General features: G+C 55.3%; 1 protein-coding gene across 1 annotated transcript in view; it reads right to left on the bottom strand.

Moving 5' to 3' along the window:
- LOC125634865 (regulator of G-protein signaling 22-like) overlaps window positions 1–20,257 on the bottom strand; it is a 32,543-nt gene extending 12,286 nt beyond the window's left edge. Inside the window, exons 1-10 of the mRNA XM_048846205.2 lie at window positions 20,215–20,257; window positions 10,249–10,325; window positions 8,865–9,049; window positions 7,747–7,973; window positions 6,441–6,593; window positions 5,378–5,495; window positions 3,660–3,813; window positions 2,529–2,689; window positions 1,677–1,722; window positions 129–268 (exon numbers count right to left, since the gene is read on the bottom strand). Coding sequence (XP_048702162.2) covers window positions 129–268; window positions 1,677–1,722; window positions 2,529–2,689; window positions 3,660–3,813; window positions 5,378–5,495; window positions 6,441–6,593; window positions 7,747–7,973; window positions 8,865–9,049; window positions 10,249–10,325; window positions 20,215–20,257 — 1,304 coding nt within the window. The remainder of the gene's footprint in view (window positions 1–128; window positions 269–1,676; window positions 1,723–2,528; window positions 2,690–3,659; window positions 3,814–5,377; window positions 5,496–6,440; window positions 6,594–7,746; window positions 7,974–8,864; window positions 9,050–10,248; window positions 10,326–20,214) is intronic.
- Window positions 20,258–20,767: the final 510 nt, after the last annotated feature.

The raw sequence follows: 20,767 nt of genomic DNA, 5'->3' as shown, positions 1-20,767 counted from the left end.
GGGAAGAGCTCCAGCAAGCTTCCCAGTTCTCTTGTGGCTTGTCCACTACAGCAGCAGGCCCTGCCTCTTGACAGCTACAAAAGGAGGAGCTTTCCCTCCCCGCTACCACATCATCCCATTGCACAAACCTGAGGTGTCTGGTTCTCTGGTGGTGGAGGAGAAACCTGGGAACCCAGTAGGCACGCAGGCGTCTCAGAGCATCATACTGGCTCCTGCTGAAGGCAGTGAAAGTTGCCTCAATGCTGCCCTGAGCCTCACACTTCTGCTCCTGCCAGCAGAGAGGGGAGAACAGCACGTGTCAGCCACACCACCACTCACCATCGCCCGGGCCAGCCACCCTCACCAGGCCTCACTGAGCCACACTGTGCTCTGGGGTCAGAATATCCCACCATGTCCCTGCTTGAGCATGGCTCAGTCTTGGTTTCCTCCATTCTCTGCCTAGGCTTGGCTCCAGCAATGTTCTTTAATACCACGGTCCTCAGCCTAGTGCCTTTGTGACACCAGGGAAGAGATCCTGACGCCCGGCTCCATGGGGATCCCAATGTGACACTGATGCCCCTCTGTGCGTTGTCAGCAGTGGGGATCAAACCTGGGACCTCTTGAACTTAATGTATGAGTCTCTATTGCCTGCTGTAAAAGACACAGCCAAGGCTGTAGTAGGCCCATTAATCTTTAGCTGGCCTGGCCGCTGCAGAAGAGGGACAGAGCACCACACCAAGCAGGCACAGCTTACACCAAGCTGGGGCAGAGGAGAACAATCAGAGGGGAAAGTCACCCAACCCCCATCTGCCATTAACCCTTTGCGGGACTTGTGCTTAACAATATCTACCAGCTGAGAGGAAGCACAGACCCTAGAAGCCAGGACCTTAGGGGCTGTTGGTTTCACATTCTCTCTCTCTCTCAGCATCAGAAGATAAATGTATCCAGTGAGCGCAAAATACTCTGCTGAGCCTGCCTTGTAGCTGACAGAGGCTCATTGCGTACCTGGGGAGGGACTCGGGCACAGAGCATTCACTTCAACATACAGTGTCCCACCCATGCCACCAAACCACGGCTCAGTTTGGTACAGATAGGGCCATACTGGCAACCTCTGCGCAGGGTGTGCCTCAGGCTGTCAGTCAGGGGCAGGCTTGTGAGGTGGGTGGGGGAGCTCCCTGTGTCTGGCTCCAGCCGGCGCTGTTCCTCCCTCGTTCCTTCTGTCCCCCCCGAGCCCTGCCCGGCTTGCTGCCCTCATACGCTATTGTGTGGCTGGACCCTTTGTCCGCTCCAGCCTGGGCAATCAGTCATGACCCTGCGTTAACAATGATCATTGGCCACCCGCTCCTGGATGCTCTTGAGAGGCAAGCCATGCAGCAGGCAGAGCCGGGAGGTCGGGCTCAGTATCTAGATCACGGTCTGCATTAAGGCCAGAGTCAACCCCCATGGATGGACGGGCAGTCGCCCTGGGAAACGGGCAGCAGCAGGACCCCAGTGTCACTGGAAGGCAGGAGCAGAGCAGCTGATGGGGGAGGCAGTTCACACAAGGAGCGTTCCCCAGGGCTCTGCTGTCTCACCTCTGCTAGCAGCTGAGGTGTGAGATTCACAGACCTGCCAAACACAAACGTATGTGTCTGCTAAGGCTGCAAGGGGCGGGGGGGGGGAAGGGTGGGCACCTGCACCCCAGCAGCTTCACTCACCTGGGAAGCCAGAGACAGGCTCAGCTTGTACGTGTCTTGAATGTTCCTGCAAAGAAAAGAACAATGGCTTCACCCCAGTAAAGGCTGAAGCAGCTCAGGCCCTGGGCTTCAGACAGCCATGGTCTCAATGCTAGAGGAGCCAGGACGTGCAGGGTACTTCCTAAGCACACTGATCGCTGCAGCTGAGAACCGGACAAGCCAGCTATCCCCAAGCACCTCTGCCCAGAGGGGATCACAACCTGGACAGTGTCCGGTCCTCTGTGCTTCTCCTGTCACCCTGTCTTACTTGGTGCATGGTGAGTGGCTACAAGGCCACAAGCATCCAGAGACGTCTGCCAGGCGGAACAGACCCATACGGGCTGCTCTTCTCTCATACCTCAGGCCTCCCACAACCCTAAAGAGCCCAAGGGGTCCTGAAAGTGGGTCTGGTTATTCTGCATGGGGCTGACCCCTGCTGGGCCCAAGGACGATGCTGTCTTTGCAGTCCCTGGTATGAGTCTGTCTGACTGGGGTTCCCTCGAGCCTTCGCCTGCTCCTTACACGGACGCAGGTGGGAGATTTGGGGGCTCATCACAGGGATTTGGAGCTGGGATTCTCCAATCTCTCTACACTACGGTCTGAGTGACACCGCCTGGCTGCTAGAAACACAGTACCACCTGCCCCTACTGGAGCGGGAGCAGATCCAGACCTGTGGGCAGCAAGGGTGTGAAGCCACCACCTGGTATGGGCTCAACAGCAGAGCCATGCCCACTAGTGTGCAAACAAGGGGATGGGCACAGGAGCAAAGCCACTCCCTCTTGCCCCTCCCCCAGTGTGTGAACGAGGGGGGTTCATTGGGACACCCATCCCTACCGGCAGAGGCTGACACAGAGGAGCTGGGCCTCCCGCTGGGCAGCACTGGCCTCTAAGCACTTGGTGCGCTCCATGACATCCTCACAGTCCATCCAGAAGTGAAGGAGGTGGATCCCCAGGGTGCCATGGAGAAACTCCTTGAAGCCATCCATACCAGCCCTCTGCAACACAAGGGGGTGGGGAGCACAGTGGGAGGCTGGGTTCTGCACGTGCGGGGAGGAGGCTGGAGTTCAGCCCCAGAACAGAGCAGGGAGGGTCGCCACCTCCCCCTTTAACAGAGTCTGACCCCTCCAGGAATTGCTCTACCAGTCAGACTTATAACGCGGGGCACCCAGGGCCCCTTTCCTGACCATCAGTGCTTGGCCCAGATGCTGCTGCAACTGTGAGGCCCTCCCATCTCCCACAGGGCTGGCACCCAGGGGAATGAATACAGTTCCTCAGAGTAATGGCTGCAACCCTGCTTAGGCTTCCCTCTCCTGGTGGACAAGCCAGGAATCTGATGGCTTATCTGCCAGGCATTCCCTCACCACTGGGATAAACAAGGGTACCTCACTGGCTGCTGTGGTGAGGCCCAGCCCAATTCTCCCCATGATCTCTTGCCTAGAGGGGGCTGGGAGGTCTCAGCGCTGGGATCAGCACACAGTTGTCCCCGGCTCGCTATGTTACCTGGGTCCCTATGACCATTCCTACGAGTGCAGAGCAGGGACACCAGTGCTGTAGGACCAGGGACAGACCGGTGGAGGGAAAGTGGCCAGCTCTAGCAGAGGCTGCAGCCAAGGTTTATTCCTAGAACCCCATAAATCCCCCAGTTCTACATACTAGGGGAGCTGCAACGAACAGGTTTCCTGCCCCAAGGTCCAGAGCGGAGCAGAACTGGAGAGGCAGCTGCTTGTTCCTGACTGGAGGGGGATGGTTAGGGACAGGAGGGAGGTGGCAGAGGGAGGAAGGGAGATACAAGGAGCTGTTAGGAGTGAGGCTTAGGGAGATGGAAGTGGGTAGGGCCGGGAATCACTCATGGGCCTGCAGGCCGGCACCTGGCACAGGGGAAGGGGAGACAGCATGGCAGCTGGCTAATATCTCCATCAACGTGCACCTCAGCCCCATCCTTCAGCAGGGTCCAATGAGACTCACCGTCCCCAGCACGTCCTCCTTCAGCTGCTGAAGAGTGGAATGGCCAAAGCCAGGGAGCAGCCAGGATTCCTCCCCTCCCTCAGAGGCACTTGATTCGTCCAGGTCAAACGGCAGCACCTTCCTGGTGCCTGAGACCGGCTCCCCTTGGCGCCTGCTGTGAGAGAAGGGAGAGGGGCTGCTCTGGCACTGGGCACAGGGTGTGTCAGAGCGGAGAGCCTGGGCAACTCACAGGGACACCTGTGTGCAGGGCTACAGTGGAATTACCCTGCACATCCCATCCTGCCCCCACACCAGCACCCAACCCCATATCCACCCTACTTCCCCTGCCCCTGATTCATCACACCCACTGAGCCCCCAACCCCTGCCAGAGAGGGAAACGCCCTTTGGGTGCTAGCTGGGTGGCTGGTGGGTCAGCACTCTGGGAACAATGGGGCCTTCTACAGGCACAAGGGGTCAGTGATAGGGAGGTTCCCGCCACAGGACACAACACCCCAGCGCAGCCCTGTACCCCGCACACCCCCAGCACACACCGTACGCATCCCCGGGGCACCCCAGGGCAGCCACACACCTCAACATGCACAACTTCCCCAGCAGACACACCACGGTGCTTCCCCCAGGGACACACACAGCTCCGGGGCGTTTGGAAACAGAGCTAAGAAAAAGGCAGCTCAAGGGCAGTCTCGAACCTGGCCCAGGGAGGTGCATGGAAAGAAAGCCACCGAGAAAGCTTGGCGTTGGGGTTATTCCCCCCACCCCCCACCCTCCCAGCCCTGAGAGCAAAACAACGTAAAACCCAGACCCCCCCAGGCAGAATGTGGCAGAGGGCTCCCAAGTGACAGCCCCCACTAACGCTATGGCAGGCCAGAGACGGCCCCATGCTCCAAACTGGACCCCGGGATCAGACCCGGAGCAGCTGCAGCCCTGTCCTACAGCTCTTCCTTTCCCGCTGCCAGTCTGGAATCCATGCCCGGCCACGTGCTGAGGGAGAGAATCCCTTCCCCCGCTGTGTCCCCCAAGCCAGCCCCCGACACCAGGCCCCCTCTCTGAGGGCTTCACAAGATCACACAGGATGCTGCACGGAGCCACTCTCAACCCCCCTCCCCTCCCATCAGACATAAATCACTCAGCAAGGGGAGTCTGCCACCCCCACAGAGCAGCGCTAGGCCACACCCCGCCTCCGCATGCCCCTCACGCTGCCTCTCTGCCTGGCCAAGTGGTGATGACACAGCACCCCCTCCCCCACCGGGGCATTAACGGGCAGAGGGCGCCCAGGCCCGAGAAGGCGGCTAACAAGGCTGCCTGTGAAATGTTAAAGCACAACACTGGGAACCAGGGTGCCAGGCCAGGCTCTGCCCCAAGACACGCTGTGCCACTTTGGGGGAATTACAACCTCCCCGTGCCTTGGTTTCCCCATTTGCAAAGGGAGGCTGAAATCCACAATGCACTTTGAGGTTCTGGGATAAAAGGGGCTAGATAAGTGCAAGATATTGTCATGCTCCTCACAGCCCCCCTGAGGAGCTGTCTCTTCTTCTCAGCCTTGGGAAGGAGCAGTCAGTGCTGAGCCAGACCACCACATACTCTCACTGCAGCCCATTCCCAAGCCCCCAGCTTGATCTGACTGTGCACTTGGCAGGGCTGCTACTTCAGCCTAGTTACTGCACATTGCCTGCTCCTCCTCCCCAGCACCGGGAGGTGCATTAACGCCTTCGTAGCCTTACCTGCCCGGGTGGTACTTGATGTGCCCTGCCGTGGGTGAAGAGCTAGAGGCAGCTCTGGTCAGGCCAGCAAGGGATCTCTCAGACCCACCAGCGTTGGTCCAGCCATCCACGGATCCTTCTGTAAGCATGATACAAGTGACATGTCATAAATTAGTCCACGTGTCTAGACTCCACAGCAGCCCCGTGGTGGCTGGGCCAAAATGCCTCCATGGCTAGCTCCTGTCCAGTGCCCACAGTGGCCCTAGGTAGCAGCCTGTGGGCTGTACCTGTCTGGGATCCCGGCTCCCACTCTGGGATTTGACAGGAAACCAGGAGCTGTGGAATCCACTCTGCACCCTAGGGAGCAGGGGAACCCAGCTGCTATTTGCTCTAAAAAGCTGCATGGGTTGCCAGCTTTACCTGCCACAGAAATGCAAACACATCTGGGATGGAGCAGCCAATCAACAGCCGCATAACACAGCAGCTTAGGACCAGAAGAAGTGATACAGAAGACTGTCCCCAAGTTAAATGACAAGGGGAACTCAGGGAGATAGAACTTAGTTGTCCCTATTGCAACATGGTCGGACACCAAAGCTAATACCCCGACACCCGCAAAAATTGCCTGGGATCTTTAATGACTACGAGCGTATAGTCCTTGTGTGCCCCTCATCTAGGGTGACCAGACAGCAAGTGTGAAAAATCAGGACTGGGATGGGGGGCAATAGGGGCCTATATAAGACAAAACCCCAAATATCGTGACTGTCCCTATAAAATCAGGACATCTGGTCACCCTACTCCCATCCAAGTACTGAGAAGCTCAAAGTCTGGGGAGGGAGGAGATGATAGCAGGTTGAATACAGACTTATCCTCTGACAGGCATTGTGTGAATGTATCTAAGAGTAATGAGCAGGTGCCTTCCCACCCATGACTGGGCAAAGCACTTGGTGTGGGGCACTCCAAACTGGAGTACAAGGCAAACCAGGGGCCCATCACTCAAAGGGGTTTTCAGGCAAAAGCAAGAGGATGCATCTGGGTGCGACTGGCAGAGCCTCCGTCCACCCTCTCCAAGCTACAGCAATCTCACCGTTGGCCACTCCTGTGCCAGAGTCAGGCAGGAGGCTTTGGAGGTGCAGCCTGCTCAGCCCCTCTGCAAAGGGAGATTGTCCCAGACTCACGGCAGCTGGGAACTCCACAGGGCTCCCCCAGGGCAGCTGGTCAGGGACACTGGAGAAGCAGCCTGCAGGGGGGCAGAGAGTCAAAAGGGAAATGCCCAAGGACAAACGGCTACTGGTGGTGGGAGTCTCCATGTTGGTGCATGGAGGAGTCTGGAGGGCTATGGGCAAGCACAATGGGGTGGTCAGACAGTGAGTGGCCTGGATTCCTAACCCTGCAGGAGCGATGGGGGTGGGATCTAGATAGACTGTGGGGAGGGCCCAGTCTCCTTGGTTCTTTCAACAGTGGGGTGTCACTGATGCTCTCTGAGACCCTGCCTGACGTAGTGAGATCATCAGCTTCCCAGGAGCCCTTCCTAGTTGGCCAGCAGCCCAGGAGAGTGATAACAGAACGGGGCAGCTGAAAGACACTTTCGGAGGAGATGAAGAACCGATGGGGCAGCCAGCGCTGCAGAGGAGGAGGCTCTCGCACCGAGAATGGCCAGGCTGTGCTGAAGAACAGAGAGGAGGCAGGTGCTAGATAACCAGAGGGAGCTGGGGGAGGAAGAGAGAAAGGCAGACAAGTTCTGCGAGATCACCTGGGACCAAGGAGGGTGGTTGTGCAGAGCACAGAGTTGGTGGGGTCAGGGCATACTTTCCCTTCTGTGTCACCTAGAAGGCCCTGCTCGCTGTTCTGTGGGGTAGGCCTGCTCTAGGCTGGTCTTTAAACTATACCTGAGCAATGTTTGAAAAAGGGTCCCTGGGTAGGAGTGTGGTTTTTAACCATGGTCCCTTAGTTCTGTTTGAGTCTCAGCCTTGCCCTGGGTCTTGGCCAGCCTGGGGAGAGCAGCAGGCAGGTGGAGCCCTTCCAGGTTGATGAGGGCAGACACCATGCTGGGTGGCTTTTAGGGTATTTCTATGCTGCTATACAACACCTGCAGCACCAAGTCTCAGAGCCCAGCTCAACTGTCTTGGGCTCGTGGGGCTAAAAATAGACCCTCCCCACTCATAGGGGTCTCAGAGCCCAGGATCCAGCCTGACCCTGAACATCCACGCCAATTTTATAGCCCTGCAGCCTGAGCCAGTTGACCCAGCAGCCTGCCTATGGGTCTTTTATGGCAGGGTAGACGTACTCTTCCTTATTCCCTTCCTAGCACAGGGAGGAAGGTCACTGTAGGGAGCCTCTCTCCTTGCCTTGGGGACAGAAGGATGCTCCTGGAGTGTCTGTGGGGGACTCACCTAGGTGGGCTGGGGTGCTGTGGGTCTGACTAGGAGGCCTCCACAGCCCAAGGCTGGGAACCCCGGTGGGCAGCCCAGCTGTTGATGGATGACTGGGGATTCTGGAAACGGTGGCACTGTCAGACTGACGGCTGTACCCACGAACCTCATGCCGGCTCACTGGGTAGCCTTCATCCAGGGGACGAATCAGCAGCTTTGCCAGCTTGTACTCCAGGTAAAGGGCCGTCCTAGCACCAAACAGTCAGTCAATGACACTGCCATCAAAGATGGCCAATAAACAGGGGCTGAGCAATGGCCCCATGGCATACACAGGACCCACAATCATCGAACTCACCACTGTACATCGGCACCACAGTACATCAACAAAACAAATCCAGAGATTCTGCTGGGGCAGGGAGTCCAGGGCTGGGATACCGGAGGGGCGGGGAGCTGCAGGTCAGGGGTGAGGAGCACTGGCAGAGCTGTGTGTGGGGAGCCCAGGGCTGGGATAGCGGGGGGGCTGCAGGTCAGGGGTGAGGGGTAGAGGCAGAGCTGTGGGTGGGGAGCCCAGGGCTGGGATAGCAGGGGGGCTGCAGGTCAGGGGTGAGGCTCTCGTCAGGACATCACCATCTGCCCTTCACCAGCTCGATCAAAAGTGGGTTAAGTAAAAATTTCATAGCAGATTCCCTCCCAAGTTCGTACTTTCCTGCCCCAGCCTCCCCAAGCAGGGACTGCTGCACTCGCTTTGGCCCTCACCACAGAGTGCTGTGGTTCCCATTTCATTTGCTGCTCTCTCAGTGTGTGTAGCCCTCTTACTTCTCCCTGCCCCATAGGTTGCACTGCCACCCCTGCCCCAGGCCCCAGACTGCTAGACAATCTCCCAGAGTTCACACCAACCTCCCTTGCTGCGCTGGCAAGTGTTCCAAGCCAAGGGACTACCACACACCCCGTCGCACAGGGCTTCTGAGCAGCAGCAGGGATGGAACCCAGCTCCCCCTGCTCCCAAAGCATGAGCCCCTGCCTATAGCTAAAGGAAAGTCTCTGTTACCTCTCAGCGCTACGGAGCCCATGACACACAGTGAAATAGTTCTTATCCCATCCTGCAGAGAGCAGCAGTGAGCACACACATCCACACTCACCTCTGAAAAGGGGGTAAGCGCTCCCTCCTCAGCCAGCCCAGGATCCTTTCCCTCTCTGCATCAGTGGCTCCATAGTGAGGAGAGCTTGGCTTCATCCCCGTCTGGCTGGGAGACTCCGAGAGGAAGCTGTCCAGCTCCTGCAGTTGCCCCCTGAGCCGGTCGTAGCGCAGTCTCAAAGGAAAGGCCTAGACCAAAGGCAAAGCCCCCCATCAGCCTGGAGACAGACACAGTGCTGGGGACTGACAGGTCGCAGAAGGCTCCCTCTCCATGGATCAGCTGTTTGCTTTTAATTCTGTTACACTGAATGAATCAAACTGAGTGCAGGGGCAGCAGGTTCAGTGCCGAGGAGAAGCACCCTCTCCCCCGCTCACTGCTGACTTGCACCCACCGCTGTCCCAGTCCTGGGCTCCCCTCACACAGCTCTGCCAGTGCCCCTCGCTCCCAACCTGCAGCCCCCCTGCTATCCTAGCCCTGGACTTCCCACACCCAGCTCTGCCAGTGACCCGCACCCCTGACCTGCTTCCTGACCCTGATTCTAAGCTATGCCACCTTTGTATCCCATTCCCTGGATTCTGAAGGCAGCTAGGGACTAACCCAGTTCCCAGCATAAGTAAGAGCTGCCTCAGGGGCTGCTTTAATGTACAGTGCCTGCCATGGCCCCTTATGGGCGCTGCAGCAGCACAGAATAGCTGGAATGCAGGTGCTCTGGCAATATACCCTGCCTCCCACAGCCATGCCCCCGGTAAATCCCTGCTTGGGGTGGGGTGGTGATGGGCCATGTCACGGCCCTATGCAACCCTATGCTGGGGTAATTCCTGGGGGACTGGTTCCATCAGCTCGGCAGTCCCTTTGCGCTCTCAGGGTCTAAGGGAAGGGGCTGCCTCGGAGCCCAGCTCAGCAGCGACTGTAATAGGCTCTGTGTGACATTAAAGGTGTAGCCCAGTTTCCAGCGGTCACATGTCCACATCAGACCCTCCCCATGAAGATGAGCACTAATTGGGTGCTGAGGAAGATCTCCTGCCAAGGACTGGGGAGGCTCCCAGGTCAGGGCTCACTCCTGTCCACAGCCCAGCCTCCCAACCACTGGCCATCCCCTGAAGGTGCCATGCTAGTGCCACTTACCTCTCCCCCATCAGGCCCCTGCCCCCTCCAAACACCTACTCGCTAGCAGTTACTGAGAAGGGTTCCTTCGGAGTAAATCTGCCCGTGCACTTCTCAGACTAGTGGCCAGGCTCTTCCCTCACAGACACTGATGTAAATCAGGAAAACCCCCAAGGTAATGGCTGCAGTCACACAGGGATAAGTGAGGGGAGAATCCATCCCTTGAGGTGAGTGGAGGCAGAGCCAGGCAATGAGAGCAGGTGGAAGGAGGAGCTGGACTCACAGGCAGAGCCAGGAAGGCATTGAAATACTCTAGGAAAAGGTCATCATAGGTCAGCAGCTCCTCCAGCACCCCCGGACCTGAAAGGAGAGAGAGACCAGCAGGGATCCCAGGGCAGCAGCTGGAGAGCCCAGCCCTGCCCATGGCTGCAGCAGCAAAGGGTGCCCACATCATCCGCCCAGCTCAGGTCTCCCCGTAGTGAGCTCCCTGGGGTGCTCCAGGGCAGGCAGATGCATGAAGATCAAATGGTGTTACTAGAGGCTTGGTCAGCATCCAGTGCAGAATGAGGAGGGGAAGAGCCCTGCTCTGGATTTCCATCTCCCCACTCCTCTGGACTGTACCCTGGGTGCAGGTCCCAGCCAGGGAGGAGAGAGAAACTGGAACTGGATTCCTGCCCCTGCTGGAATGATTCTGGTGTGCCTCTGGCTGGGCTGCCCTCTGCAGTGAGCTGCCCAAGGAGTTAGTCCAGGGATATTTGGAGGCACCCTAGGATCACAATGCCCCCAATAGCACTGGACTTATTCCTCATTCCCCACTCAGTGACCCCTCCTCTTCTATCCCACACACACGCATGGGGGACTTGAATAGAAGACCCTTGTGGGATGGTGTATTTTGCCGAACGATGGATCCACAGGGCAGCTTTCCTGTATGGGTCACATAACTCAGCAATCATTGTACCCCACACTCTGATTAAACAACCAGTGTCTCTAGGGGGTGTCTAGCTGGGGTTCTGGGGGTGGGGGGTCTATGTTTAAATACATTCCCTCGCTCTGGTATTTTTGTGATGGGAGTGTATTTAGAGCTTAGGAAAGAGAGAGACTGACAGCAACAACCAGAGCCAGACAGAGACAACTTTACTTATGCAGTCCTGCCCATGCCCCTCGCTCCTGACCTGCAGCCCCCCTCCTATCCCAGCCCTGGGTTCCCCACACACAGCTCTGCCCGGGCCCCTCACCTCCAGATACTCTAGTTCTGGATATCAATCACGCCAAACTGTGCTGTGATTTTGTGTTGGGCACTAACACAGACTAGAAAGAGAGAGACACCAAAGTCCATTCCGCTTATCCTATGCTAAGATTCAAACCCAGAGCTCCTGTGTCCCCAGGAGTTCCCTCCCCCCATCCTTCCAGTGACACCAGTCCCGTCACATGAGCTCACTACGCCTTTGACTCTCTCCTTGTACCAATATTAAGATTAAGTCTCCTCCAAACAAACCCAGGCCGTTCTGGGCCCGACGTGTCCAAGCAACACTGTGTAATCGCCTCCGTGAGCCAGGGAGGCAAGTGCGGGCAGTTCGCAATGCAGAGGCTGGGTCTGCTCAGGGAAAGTGACAAAGGCTGCACTCCCCTAGGCCACGTTCTGCTCCCTGCCTGCACACTCCACTCTGGGCAGGGAAAGAGACCAGACAAACTGTAAAAGGAGTACTTGTGGCACCTTAGAGACTAAACAATTTATTTGAGCATAAGCTTTCGTGAGCTACAGCTCACTTCATCGGATGCATACTGTGGAAACTGCAGAAGACATTATATACACAGAGACCATGAAACAATACCTCCTCCCACCCCACTCTCCTGCTGGTAATAGCTTATCTAAAGTGATCACTCTCCTTACAATGTGTATGATAATCAAGTTGGGCCATTTCCAGCACAAATCCAGGTTTTCTCACCCTCCCCCCCCCCCCCCCCCCACACACACACACAGACTCACTCTCCTGCTGGTAATAGCCCTTCCAAAGTGACCACTCTCTTTACAATGTGTATGATAATCAAGGTGAGCCATTTCCAGCACAAATCCAGGTTTTCTCACCACCCCCCCCTTTTCCAAAAACTACACACACAAACTCACTCTCCTGCTGGTAATAGCTTATCCAAAGTGACCATTCTCCTTACAATGTGTATGAAAATCAAGGTGGGCCATTTCCAGCACAAATCCAGGTTTTCTCACCCCCCCTCCCAAAAGGAGAGTGCTCACTTTGGATAAGCTATTACCAGCAGGAGAGTGGGGTGGGAGGAGGTATTGTTTCATGGTCTCTGTGTATATAATGTCTTCTGCAGTTTCCACAGTATGCATCCGATAAAGTGAGCTGTAGCTCACGAAAGCTTATGCTCAAATAAATTGTTTAGTCTCTATGGTGCCACAAGTACTCCTTTTCTTTTTGCGGATACAGACTAACACGGCTGTTACTCTGAAACCAGACAAACTGTGTATCTGCGAGAGGGGCAGAGCTGCCCGCCCGGCTGACCCCACTGGCGTGAGGCCCCAGGAAGGGGTGAAAGTGCGTGACTGCAGCACCAGTGCCCCCAGGAGCAGGACAGGCCATACCGGCCCCAAAGAGTTTCCTTGTGCCCGTCACTGCTGGGAAGATCCCCCTCTCCACACTTGCTCCCCTAACCCTGGTGTATCAGGATGGCAGAATCTCACTGGGGTCAGGAAGAAAGTGCTCCCTGTGGGACAGTATCACATAGTTCAATGTCCTGGGAGAGGCTGCTCTTCTTGCTGAAGCATCCAACAATGGCCACTTCTAGAGATGAATACTGGACTGGAGGGGTCACAGTCTGATCTGCTACTTGGGGGGCTAGCGTGAAACCAACTGAGAGTAACTGGAGAGGGGCTGTCTCAGATCAATGGTGACCAATAGTTGTCTGTGTCTGACAGCTGTTTGGTGGCCCCATATGCAATGAGTTTGGTGGGCCTCAGTACAGTTCCCCAATGGCCAATTGTCTGCATCACAGACCTTACCCCCATAACAGGCCCCCTCAGTAGTCTAAGCAGAGTGGCCACAAAGTAATTGGGACTTGGCACCTGAGTAACCCTCCCTCCCCTAGAAGGGGCTCCTTTGGGGCAGGGCTGAGGCAGATTTGGGGGGCAGTGTGTATGGGGGGGGGGGAAGCTGGCCTTGCCTGCACCTGTTCTGTAGCTAAACAGAGGCTCCGAGTCGAGGGCTGTTAGACTAGAATCCTTCACGAGCCTGAAATTCACTCCAAAAATCATTCCCCACCCAGCTGCTTTCCTGTGACAAAACTCTGCCCCTACTGACCTGCCCCGGGAGACCTTGCTCTGGTTGCTCCGTCTGCATGCATGGTGAACCAAGCTGCTCTGGGGGGGACTCAGCGTCCCTCTCCTCTCCCCGCTCTGTGTTTACACACTGCTCTGTTTGCCTGGGACATATTTACAGTTGGTGGCAACTGAGTCACTGGGTGGGGCAAGGCCAGTCACTTACTCTGTTCTATGCACCCTGCTCTCTTTGGGCTCGGCAGGGCTTCAGCAACAGATGAAATAAGCAGGATGGTTCTCAGCAATTTGTGCCTGGCTGGAGGCTCCTACCTCTTGCTGGGATCTAAGCAATCTCAGGCCTAAAATTAACAGATGCTAAGCTATCAGCTGCACCAGACATTCTGCTGTCCTCACTGGAAGGCACAGCTAGCCTTGAGTCTCTCTAACATAAACCAGAGCTGTGCTGCTCTCTGCTAGCTCCAGCATCAGCAACTGTAGATTTAACCTTCACAGAGCCCCTGTACCCCACAGGATTCCAAAGCATCACACAATCACTGCTTGTACTGTCACAGCTGAGCTGCCTCTAGAGGAGAGCACCCAGCTTCACTGCACAGCCTACGGGGGAGAGATCCTTGGGAAAAACTCTCTTCTTCCCACAAGGTCCTCTGATGAGGGGTACAAACCCCACACTGGCCAAGAACGGGTTAACAGGAGCCGCTGGGCTCAGTCAGCCCTGCCCTGCTACCCCACTAGGGGTGTCAGGCTTGGAGGGCGGTGACAAGAGGAGAGCCCAGCTCAGCTAGGTGCTGGTTAGGAGGAAGAGCAAATGTTATAGACTCATCGAATCACAGAAGATTAGGGTTGGAAGGTCATCTAGTCCAACCCCCTGCTCAAAGCAGGACCAACCCCAACTAAATCATCCCAGCCAGGGCTTTGTCAAACCGGGCTTTAAAAACCTCTAAGGATAGAGCTTCCACCACCTCCCTAGGTAACCCATTCCAGTGCTTTATCACCCTCCTAATATCAAACCTAGACTGCCCCCACTGCAACTTGAGACCATTGCTCCTTGTTCTGTCATCTGCTACCACTGAGAACAGCCTAGCTCCATCCTCTTTGGAACTCCCGTTCAGGTAGTTGAAGGCTGCTATCAAATCACCCCTCATTCTTCTCTTCTGCAGCCTAAATAAGCCCAGTTCCCTCAGCCTCTTCTCAGAAGTCATGTGCCCCAGCCCCCTAATCCTTTTCCCTGCCCTCCGCTGGACTCCCTTCAATATGTCCACATTCTTTCTGTATTGGGGGGCCCAAAACTGGACACAGTGCTCCAGATGTGGCCTCACCAGTGCTGAATAGAGGAGAATAATCACTTCTCTAGATCTGCTGGCAATGCTCCTACTAATGCAGCCCAATATGCCATTAGTCTTTTTGACAACAAGAACACACTGCTGACTCATATACAGCTTCTTGCTCACTGTAATCCCCAGGTCCTTCTCTGCAGAACTGCCATTTAGGCAGTCGGTCCCCAGCCTGTAGCGGTGCATGGGATTCTTCTGTCCTAAGTGCAGGACTCTGCACTTGTCCTTGTTGAACCTCATCAGATTTTTTTTGGCCCAATCCTCAATTTGTCTAGCTCACTCCGGACCCTATCCCTACCCTCCAGCGTACCCTCCTCTCCCTCCAGCTTAGTGTCAACATGAACTTGCTGAGGGTGCAATCCATCCCATCATCCAGATCACTAAAGAAGATGTTGAACAAAACCGGCCCCAGGACCGACCTCTGGGGCACTCCACTTGATACCGGCTACCAACTGGACATCAAGACATTGATCACTATCTGTTGAGCCCGATGATCTAGCCAGCTTTCTATCCACCTTATAGTCCATTCATCCAATCAATCCATACGTCTTTAACTTGCTAGCAAGAATACCGTGGGAGACAGTATCAAAAGCTTTGCTAAAGTGAATGTATATCACATCCACCGCTTTCCCCATATTCACAGAGCTAGTTATCTCATCATAGAAGGCAATCAGGTTGGTCAGGTATGACTTGCCCTTGGTGAATCCATGTTGACTGCTCCTGATCACCTTCCTCTCCTCCAAGTGCTTCAAAATGGAGTCCTTGAGGACCTGCTCCATGATTTTTCTGGGGACTGAGGTGAGGCTAACCAATCTGTAGTTCCTCGGATTCTCCTTCTTCCTTTCTTTAAAGATGGGCACTATATTTGCCTTTTTCCAATCGTCCCGGACCTCCCCTGATCGCCATGAGTTTTCAAAGATAATGGCCAATGGCTCTGCAATCACATCCAGCAACTCCCTCAGCACCCTTGGATGCATTGCATCCGGCCCCATAGACTTGTGCATGTCCAGCTTTTCTAAATAATCCTTAATCTGTTCTTTCACCACTGAGAGCTGCTCACCTCCTCCCTTTACTGTGCTGCCCAGTGCAGCAGTATGGGAGCTGACTTTGTCTGTGAAGACCAAGGCAAAAAAAGCATTGAGTACTTTGTTTTTTTACACATCATCTGTCCTTAGGTTGCCTCCCCTATTCAGTAAGGGTCCCACACTTTCCCTGACCTTCTTGTTGCTAACATACCTGTAGAAACCCTTCTTGTTACCCTTCACATCCTTTGATAGCTGCAACTCCAATTGTGCTTTGGCCTTCCTGATTACACCCCTGCATGCTCAAGCAATATTTTTATACTCCTCCCTAGTCAGCTGTCCAAGTTTCCACTTCTTGTAAGCTTCCTTTTTGTGTTTAAGCTCACCAAAGATTTCTCTGATAAGCCAAGCTGGTCACCTGCCATATTTATTCTTTCTGCACATCGGGATGGTTTGTTCATGTGTCCCCAATAAGTCTTCTTTAAAATACAGCCAGACTCTTAGACTTTAAGGTCAGAAGGGCCCAGCATGATCATCTAGTCTGACCTCCTGCACATTGCACTCCTGAAATAGACCCCTAACCTCTGGCTGAGTTATTGAAGTCCTCAAATCATGGTTTAAAGACTTCAAGTTACAGAGGATTCACCAATTACACTATTTTAAACCTGCAAGTGACCCATGCCCCATGTTGCAGAGGAAAGCAAAAACTGCCATGGTCTCTGCCAATCTGAGCCTGGGGAAAATTCCCTCCCGACCCCAAATATGGTGATCAGTTAGACCCTGAGCATGTGGGCAAGACCCACCAGGCAGACACCTGGGAAAGAATTCTCTGTAGTAACACAGAGCCCTCCCCAGCTAATGTGCCATGTCCAGCAGCAGCAGATCTCTAGCTTTTGCTCTGGCAGAGAAGCCTGGTGGGGGGCCAGGAACTGATGAAAGACTGCTGGCTGCCATAGCCTCTCTGAGGGAAGGGGGGCCTGATGCAGAGAGCCCAGGTGAGTGTTAACCAGCAAAGACAGACCCTGCGTAGAAGGGCTGGGCCCAGCCATGAACTGGGACAAGTGACCTGTCTTTTGAATGTTTTATATTGGTTTTGGAACCCTGATACCCCAGAGGAGGTGGAATTTTGGCGTGACTTAGATGAGGGCTAAGTCCCCACAGCCCCGAGCCCTGTTGGAGGTGACTGCCAGCCATTGATGATCTGGAGGGAAACTGAGATAGGGTGAGTAGTGCCATGATAGGCCACAAGGGGCTGCTGCAGAACCAACCCTGCCACAGGCCCATTGGCTCTTTAACCTCCATGCGAGGCAGACAGGAGTGTGCTCCTTGAAGTCTTGTCCATGAGGTAAGTCTGATTCGCCAGTAAATGATGGACACGCCAGCGGTGGGTCAACAGTGCTCTTCCTCTCTCTTTCACCATCCCCGCCCTGAATAACTCATGCAGCCCCCAGTTTAAGTACTACAACAGGGGTGAGGAGACTTGATGCTGAAAGCCCTGAGCCATCCCCTGAGCTCTCCCCATCCTTCCCCTGTGCAACCCTGCTGGCTGGCAGGCACTTAGAGGAAGCAGGCGTGATGGGCAAGGCTGGCCCCCTCATCTCTGTCTCACTCACTTGCTCACACCCAGCAGGTGCTGCAGCATTTCCAAGACTGTGCTGTGTGCAGGGTTCGGGGAGAACAGGGCTGAACATGGTCCATGTTCCCCAGATGTTGTCGGGGCACTGCAGAGCGCTCCCCAGTCCGCACTGTGCTGATGCTAAACCAACAGAAGGGCCTACAGCTCCAGTCACCAGGGTCTGTCTTTTCTTTCCTCCATCACAAAGGCCTTTCATTCCTCTAATCCCTACTGTGCTGAGAGTTACTTTGAGGGAGCTCAGAGTCCAGCTCCTAGGCGCTTCTCAGCTCGCTGCTGGTTTCTGTGGAGCACTGCTGTGTGATGGGCTCATCATCTGGCACACACCACTTCTCCCGTGGTTCTTCTGCACTGCCATAGACACTGAGACCCAGCAGCAGGTGGCAGCCTTGAGTCTCTGCTTTGCTCCCAGCTCACTGCATCGTGCCCTGGGAAGTGATGATGAGGGAAAAGGACACTCTACAAACTCAAGGAGCCAGGCTGTCAGCCAGCACTGAGTCTGGGGGCTGCAGCAAGTCCCCTAGTAGCAGCAACCACGAACCCTGTGATCTGTACTCTGGGCCTTCAGTGTTAATACTAAGACCTAATATAGTGCTTCTCATCAGTAGATCTCAAAGCGCTTTGCAAAGGAGGCCAGTATCATTAACTCCCATTTCACAGATGGGTAAACTGAGGCACAGGTCACCTAGCAAATTGGTGGCAGAGTAGGGACTAGAATCCAGGTCTCCTGAGTCCCAGTCCCGTTCTTTAGGCACAAGGCCACTCTGCATGCCTTCGAGGGCTGTGGGATTGGGCTCCTCCAGATTAGCTCTTGCCCGGCCTATATGGGTGATAGGGAGGGACACTTCATCATGTGACTTGGACTCGCAGTGCTGGCTTGGCCATGAGTCAAGTGCCAGGGCTGGTTTTGGAGAGTGGGAGGCACCAGGAAGGGGATGGTCTGGGGTCAGGTAACTTCTAGTAAGTGGCGAATTAGGTGAGCCCAGAAACAATCAGGGTACGTGCAACAGCAGAAATAGAGGCATTGAACCCCACCAGTGTCTCTTGCTGACTAGTTTTTCCCATTCACTCTGTACACACCTGCTCCTCTCAGTTCATTGGTGTGACAAGCCAGGCAAGTGCCAGTGAGGTGTAAGGAAGGGCAGGTCTCTGCACAGGGTTACACACCGAGCTTGGGACTGACCCCTAGTGTCCACGCACTACCTAGCGGGCACGGTGGCACATTGCCAGGTGGTGTGATATCACAGAATCTCACAGGTGAATTGGCCCTGCCCCTGTTTCTCTCTGCCCGCCTGCACAGCAAATGCAGCTGAGTCAGGGGACCGGGTTAGAGCACGGTTCCGGTGTGTGGTTGTAGGCAGGGCTTTGACCAGATACCTCAGACAGGCTTCATACAAGCCCTAGAGAGAGATGTGGGCAGGTCATGCCTTAGGCTTGAGCCTAGCTACATAACACATCTAAGGACCTGTCTATACCCCACACTGCAGCGGGGCTGGAGCCTGCTTCCCTGACTCAACTGCACATGTTGTGTAGCTGAGCAGAGACAGAGAGACCTGAGGGGGAGGGGTGCGTGCTCCTGCTTAACCCCACCGCTGAGAGCATGTTCCCACAAGATCCCCCTCCTCCCGGCGCCAACCAGTCCCTATCACACTGACAAAGGCCAGTCATGTGACCCACGCTGCTTAGCAACCGCGCTGTATGGGAGCCATGGACACGGACTGTCTCTGTTTCACAAATCTCGGGGGGGTGAGGGGGTGGGAGGAGGCCTGTGAGGCACTGGGGAGTGTCCAAATTCTTCATACCTCACACACAGTAATTCCTGGGCCTCCCCATCCCTTCCCTGTGCCCTTATAGAGAATCCTCATGGACTCTACCACCAATACCACTGCCCGGATTGTGGGCACAGAGCCATTGGGACCTCCTCCCTGGCCACAATCCCACCAAGCTTCCCCTCTGGGACTGGCTAATGATGCCAGGGCCAGAGGAGGCACCTGCCGAGTTCCTGGCCAGCAAGAAACAAGGTCCTAGTGATGCTCTGGGACGTAACCTTCAACCCATTCCTCAGTCCTGTCCCCGCCCCTTCTCCAGCCAGAGGAAGTTCTGCTGGTGACCCAGAGCATGGGTGAAATGCCAGGCTGCAATGGCCAAGCTAGTCCAACTCCGAGATTCCTCATTGTGACAACCCCTCACATCTGCAGGGCACAGCTGATTCGTGTGTGGAGCAGCTGGGTTTCCCTGGTACCAGGCTGAAGATAGGCACATGGCTCAGAGGGGCTGGAGAGTTCAGATGAGCCTCCTCCACCCCAAGGGGCTGCCTGGGGTGAAATGTCCTGCTCCCAGCTCACAGTTTCCCTTGCAAACAAGCAGCTGGGAGGAGGCCCAGCTAATGTAATCCTGTCCCAGCTGTCAGACAGGGGGTTATAGATTCCTCCTTCCTGACAGTGCCAAACAGCAATGTGTATGGATGAGATGCCTTCTGCCCCGCCCCCGCCATCCACCTCTAGCCAAGACACAGAGAGGACAGACAGGCGACCGGATGGAGGAAGGACTGTGCAAAGAGTGCAGGGGGTAGGAGACTTCGGTTGCTCTGCTAATGCACTTAGTGAATGATCAGAGGGAAAGGGGAGGCAGCTCCCAGGGCAACAGAGGAAGAGTAGGAGTGATTTCACAGTGGGAGGTGCAAGGGGGACTCCCAGAAAGGAGGCAACAACTCTCTCCAGGGACAGTCAGATGCAGCATCCTACTGTGCCCCTTTGCTCCTGAGGGAAAGTCCTTGGCTTGTCTTATGGGATGACTTTCAATAGTGGGAACCCTCCAGGAACCCTGTGAGACAAAGTCCTCCTGGCATGTCTTCAAGGCTGCATCTTACAGGCAGCATCTGAAAACCCCACCGCCATGCAGAAGAGGTTCTAAGTGTGGCCTCTGGGCTGAACCTTAGGCAGCTGTGAGGTGTGAACTCCAGACATACCTGTGGTGGCGGTTTCTAGCAATCCCCTCCCAAGGCCAGGCATTAGGCCGAGTCTCCAGGAAACCTCTCCACCAAATGTCCATCCCTGTGGACTAATCCATAAAGCAGTGCCCAGGACTTCCTCCAAGGGCAGGATCTGAGTGGTGTTCTCCAGGTCTGGGCCCTGATCCTGGGCAGAGGTGAGAGTCTGAGAGTACAGGGGAACCCCGAGAAATCAGAACAAAGAGCCTCAACACAAGCAGGAACCAGAGTAGAGTGCTGGCAACTGAACTGTCCAGTGGGTCATGCTCACTCCGCGTCAGAGCCCAGACCCTGACTGGAACAGAGGCAGCAAGACTAAGTGTCTGGATCTGCCATCCTAGGGCAAATCTGGGGAGTCTGATACCCCTGCTGTGCTGCCAGGACATCACAAGGGCCACTGAGCCAGACTGCAATAGCCCAGCCAAACTGGCAAGCTTTGGGGAGGGAGACCTGCCAACAGCTGGGCAGATCCTGCAAGCAGCTAGGAGAGAGGTTCTTAAGGCACTCCAGAGAGAGAACTCCCCAGCCATGA

Source organism: Caretta caretta, chromosome 3 (assembly GCF_965140235.1).
Source record: "Caretta caretta isolate rCarCar2 chromosome 3, rCarCar1.hap1, whole genome shotgun sequence".
Classification (NCBI taxonomy): domain Eukaryota; kingdom Metazoa; phylum Chordata; order Testudines; family Cheloniidae; genus Caretta; species Caretta caretta.
Note: the sequence above shows the minus strand (reverse complement) of the source record. Positions and strands in the feature narration are given on the sequence as shown.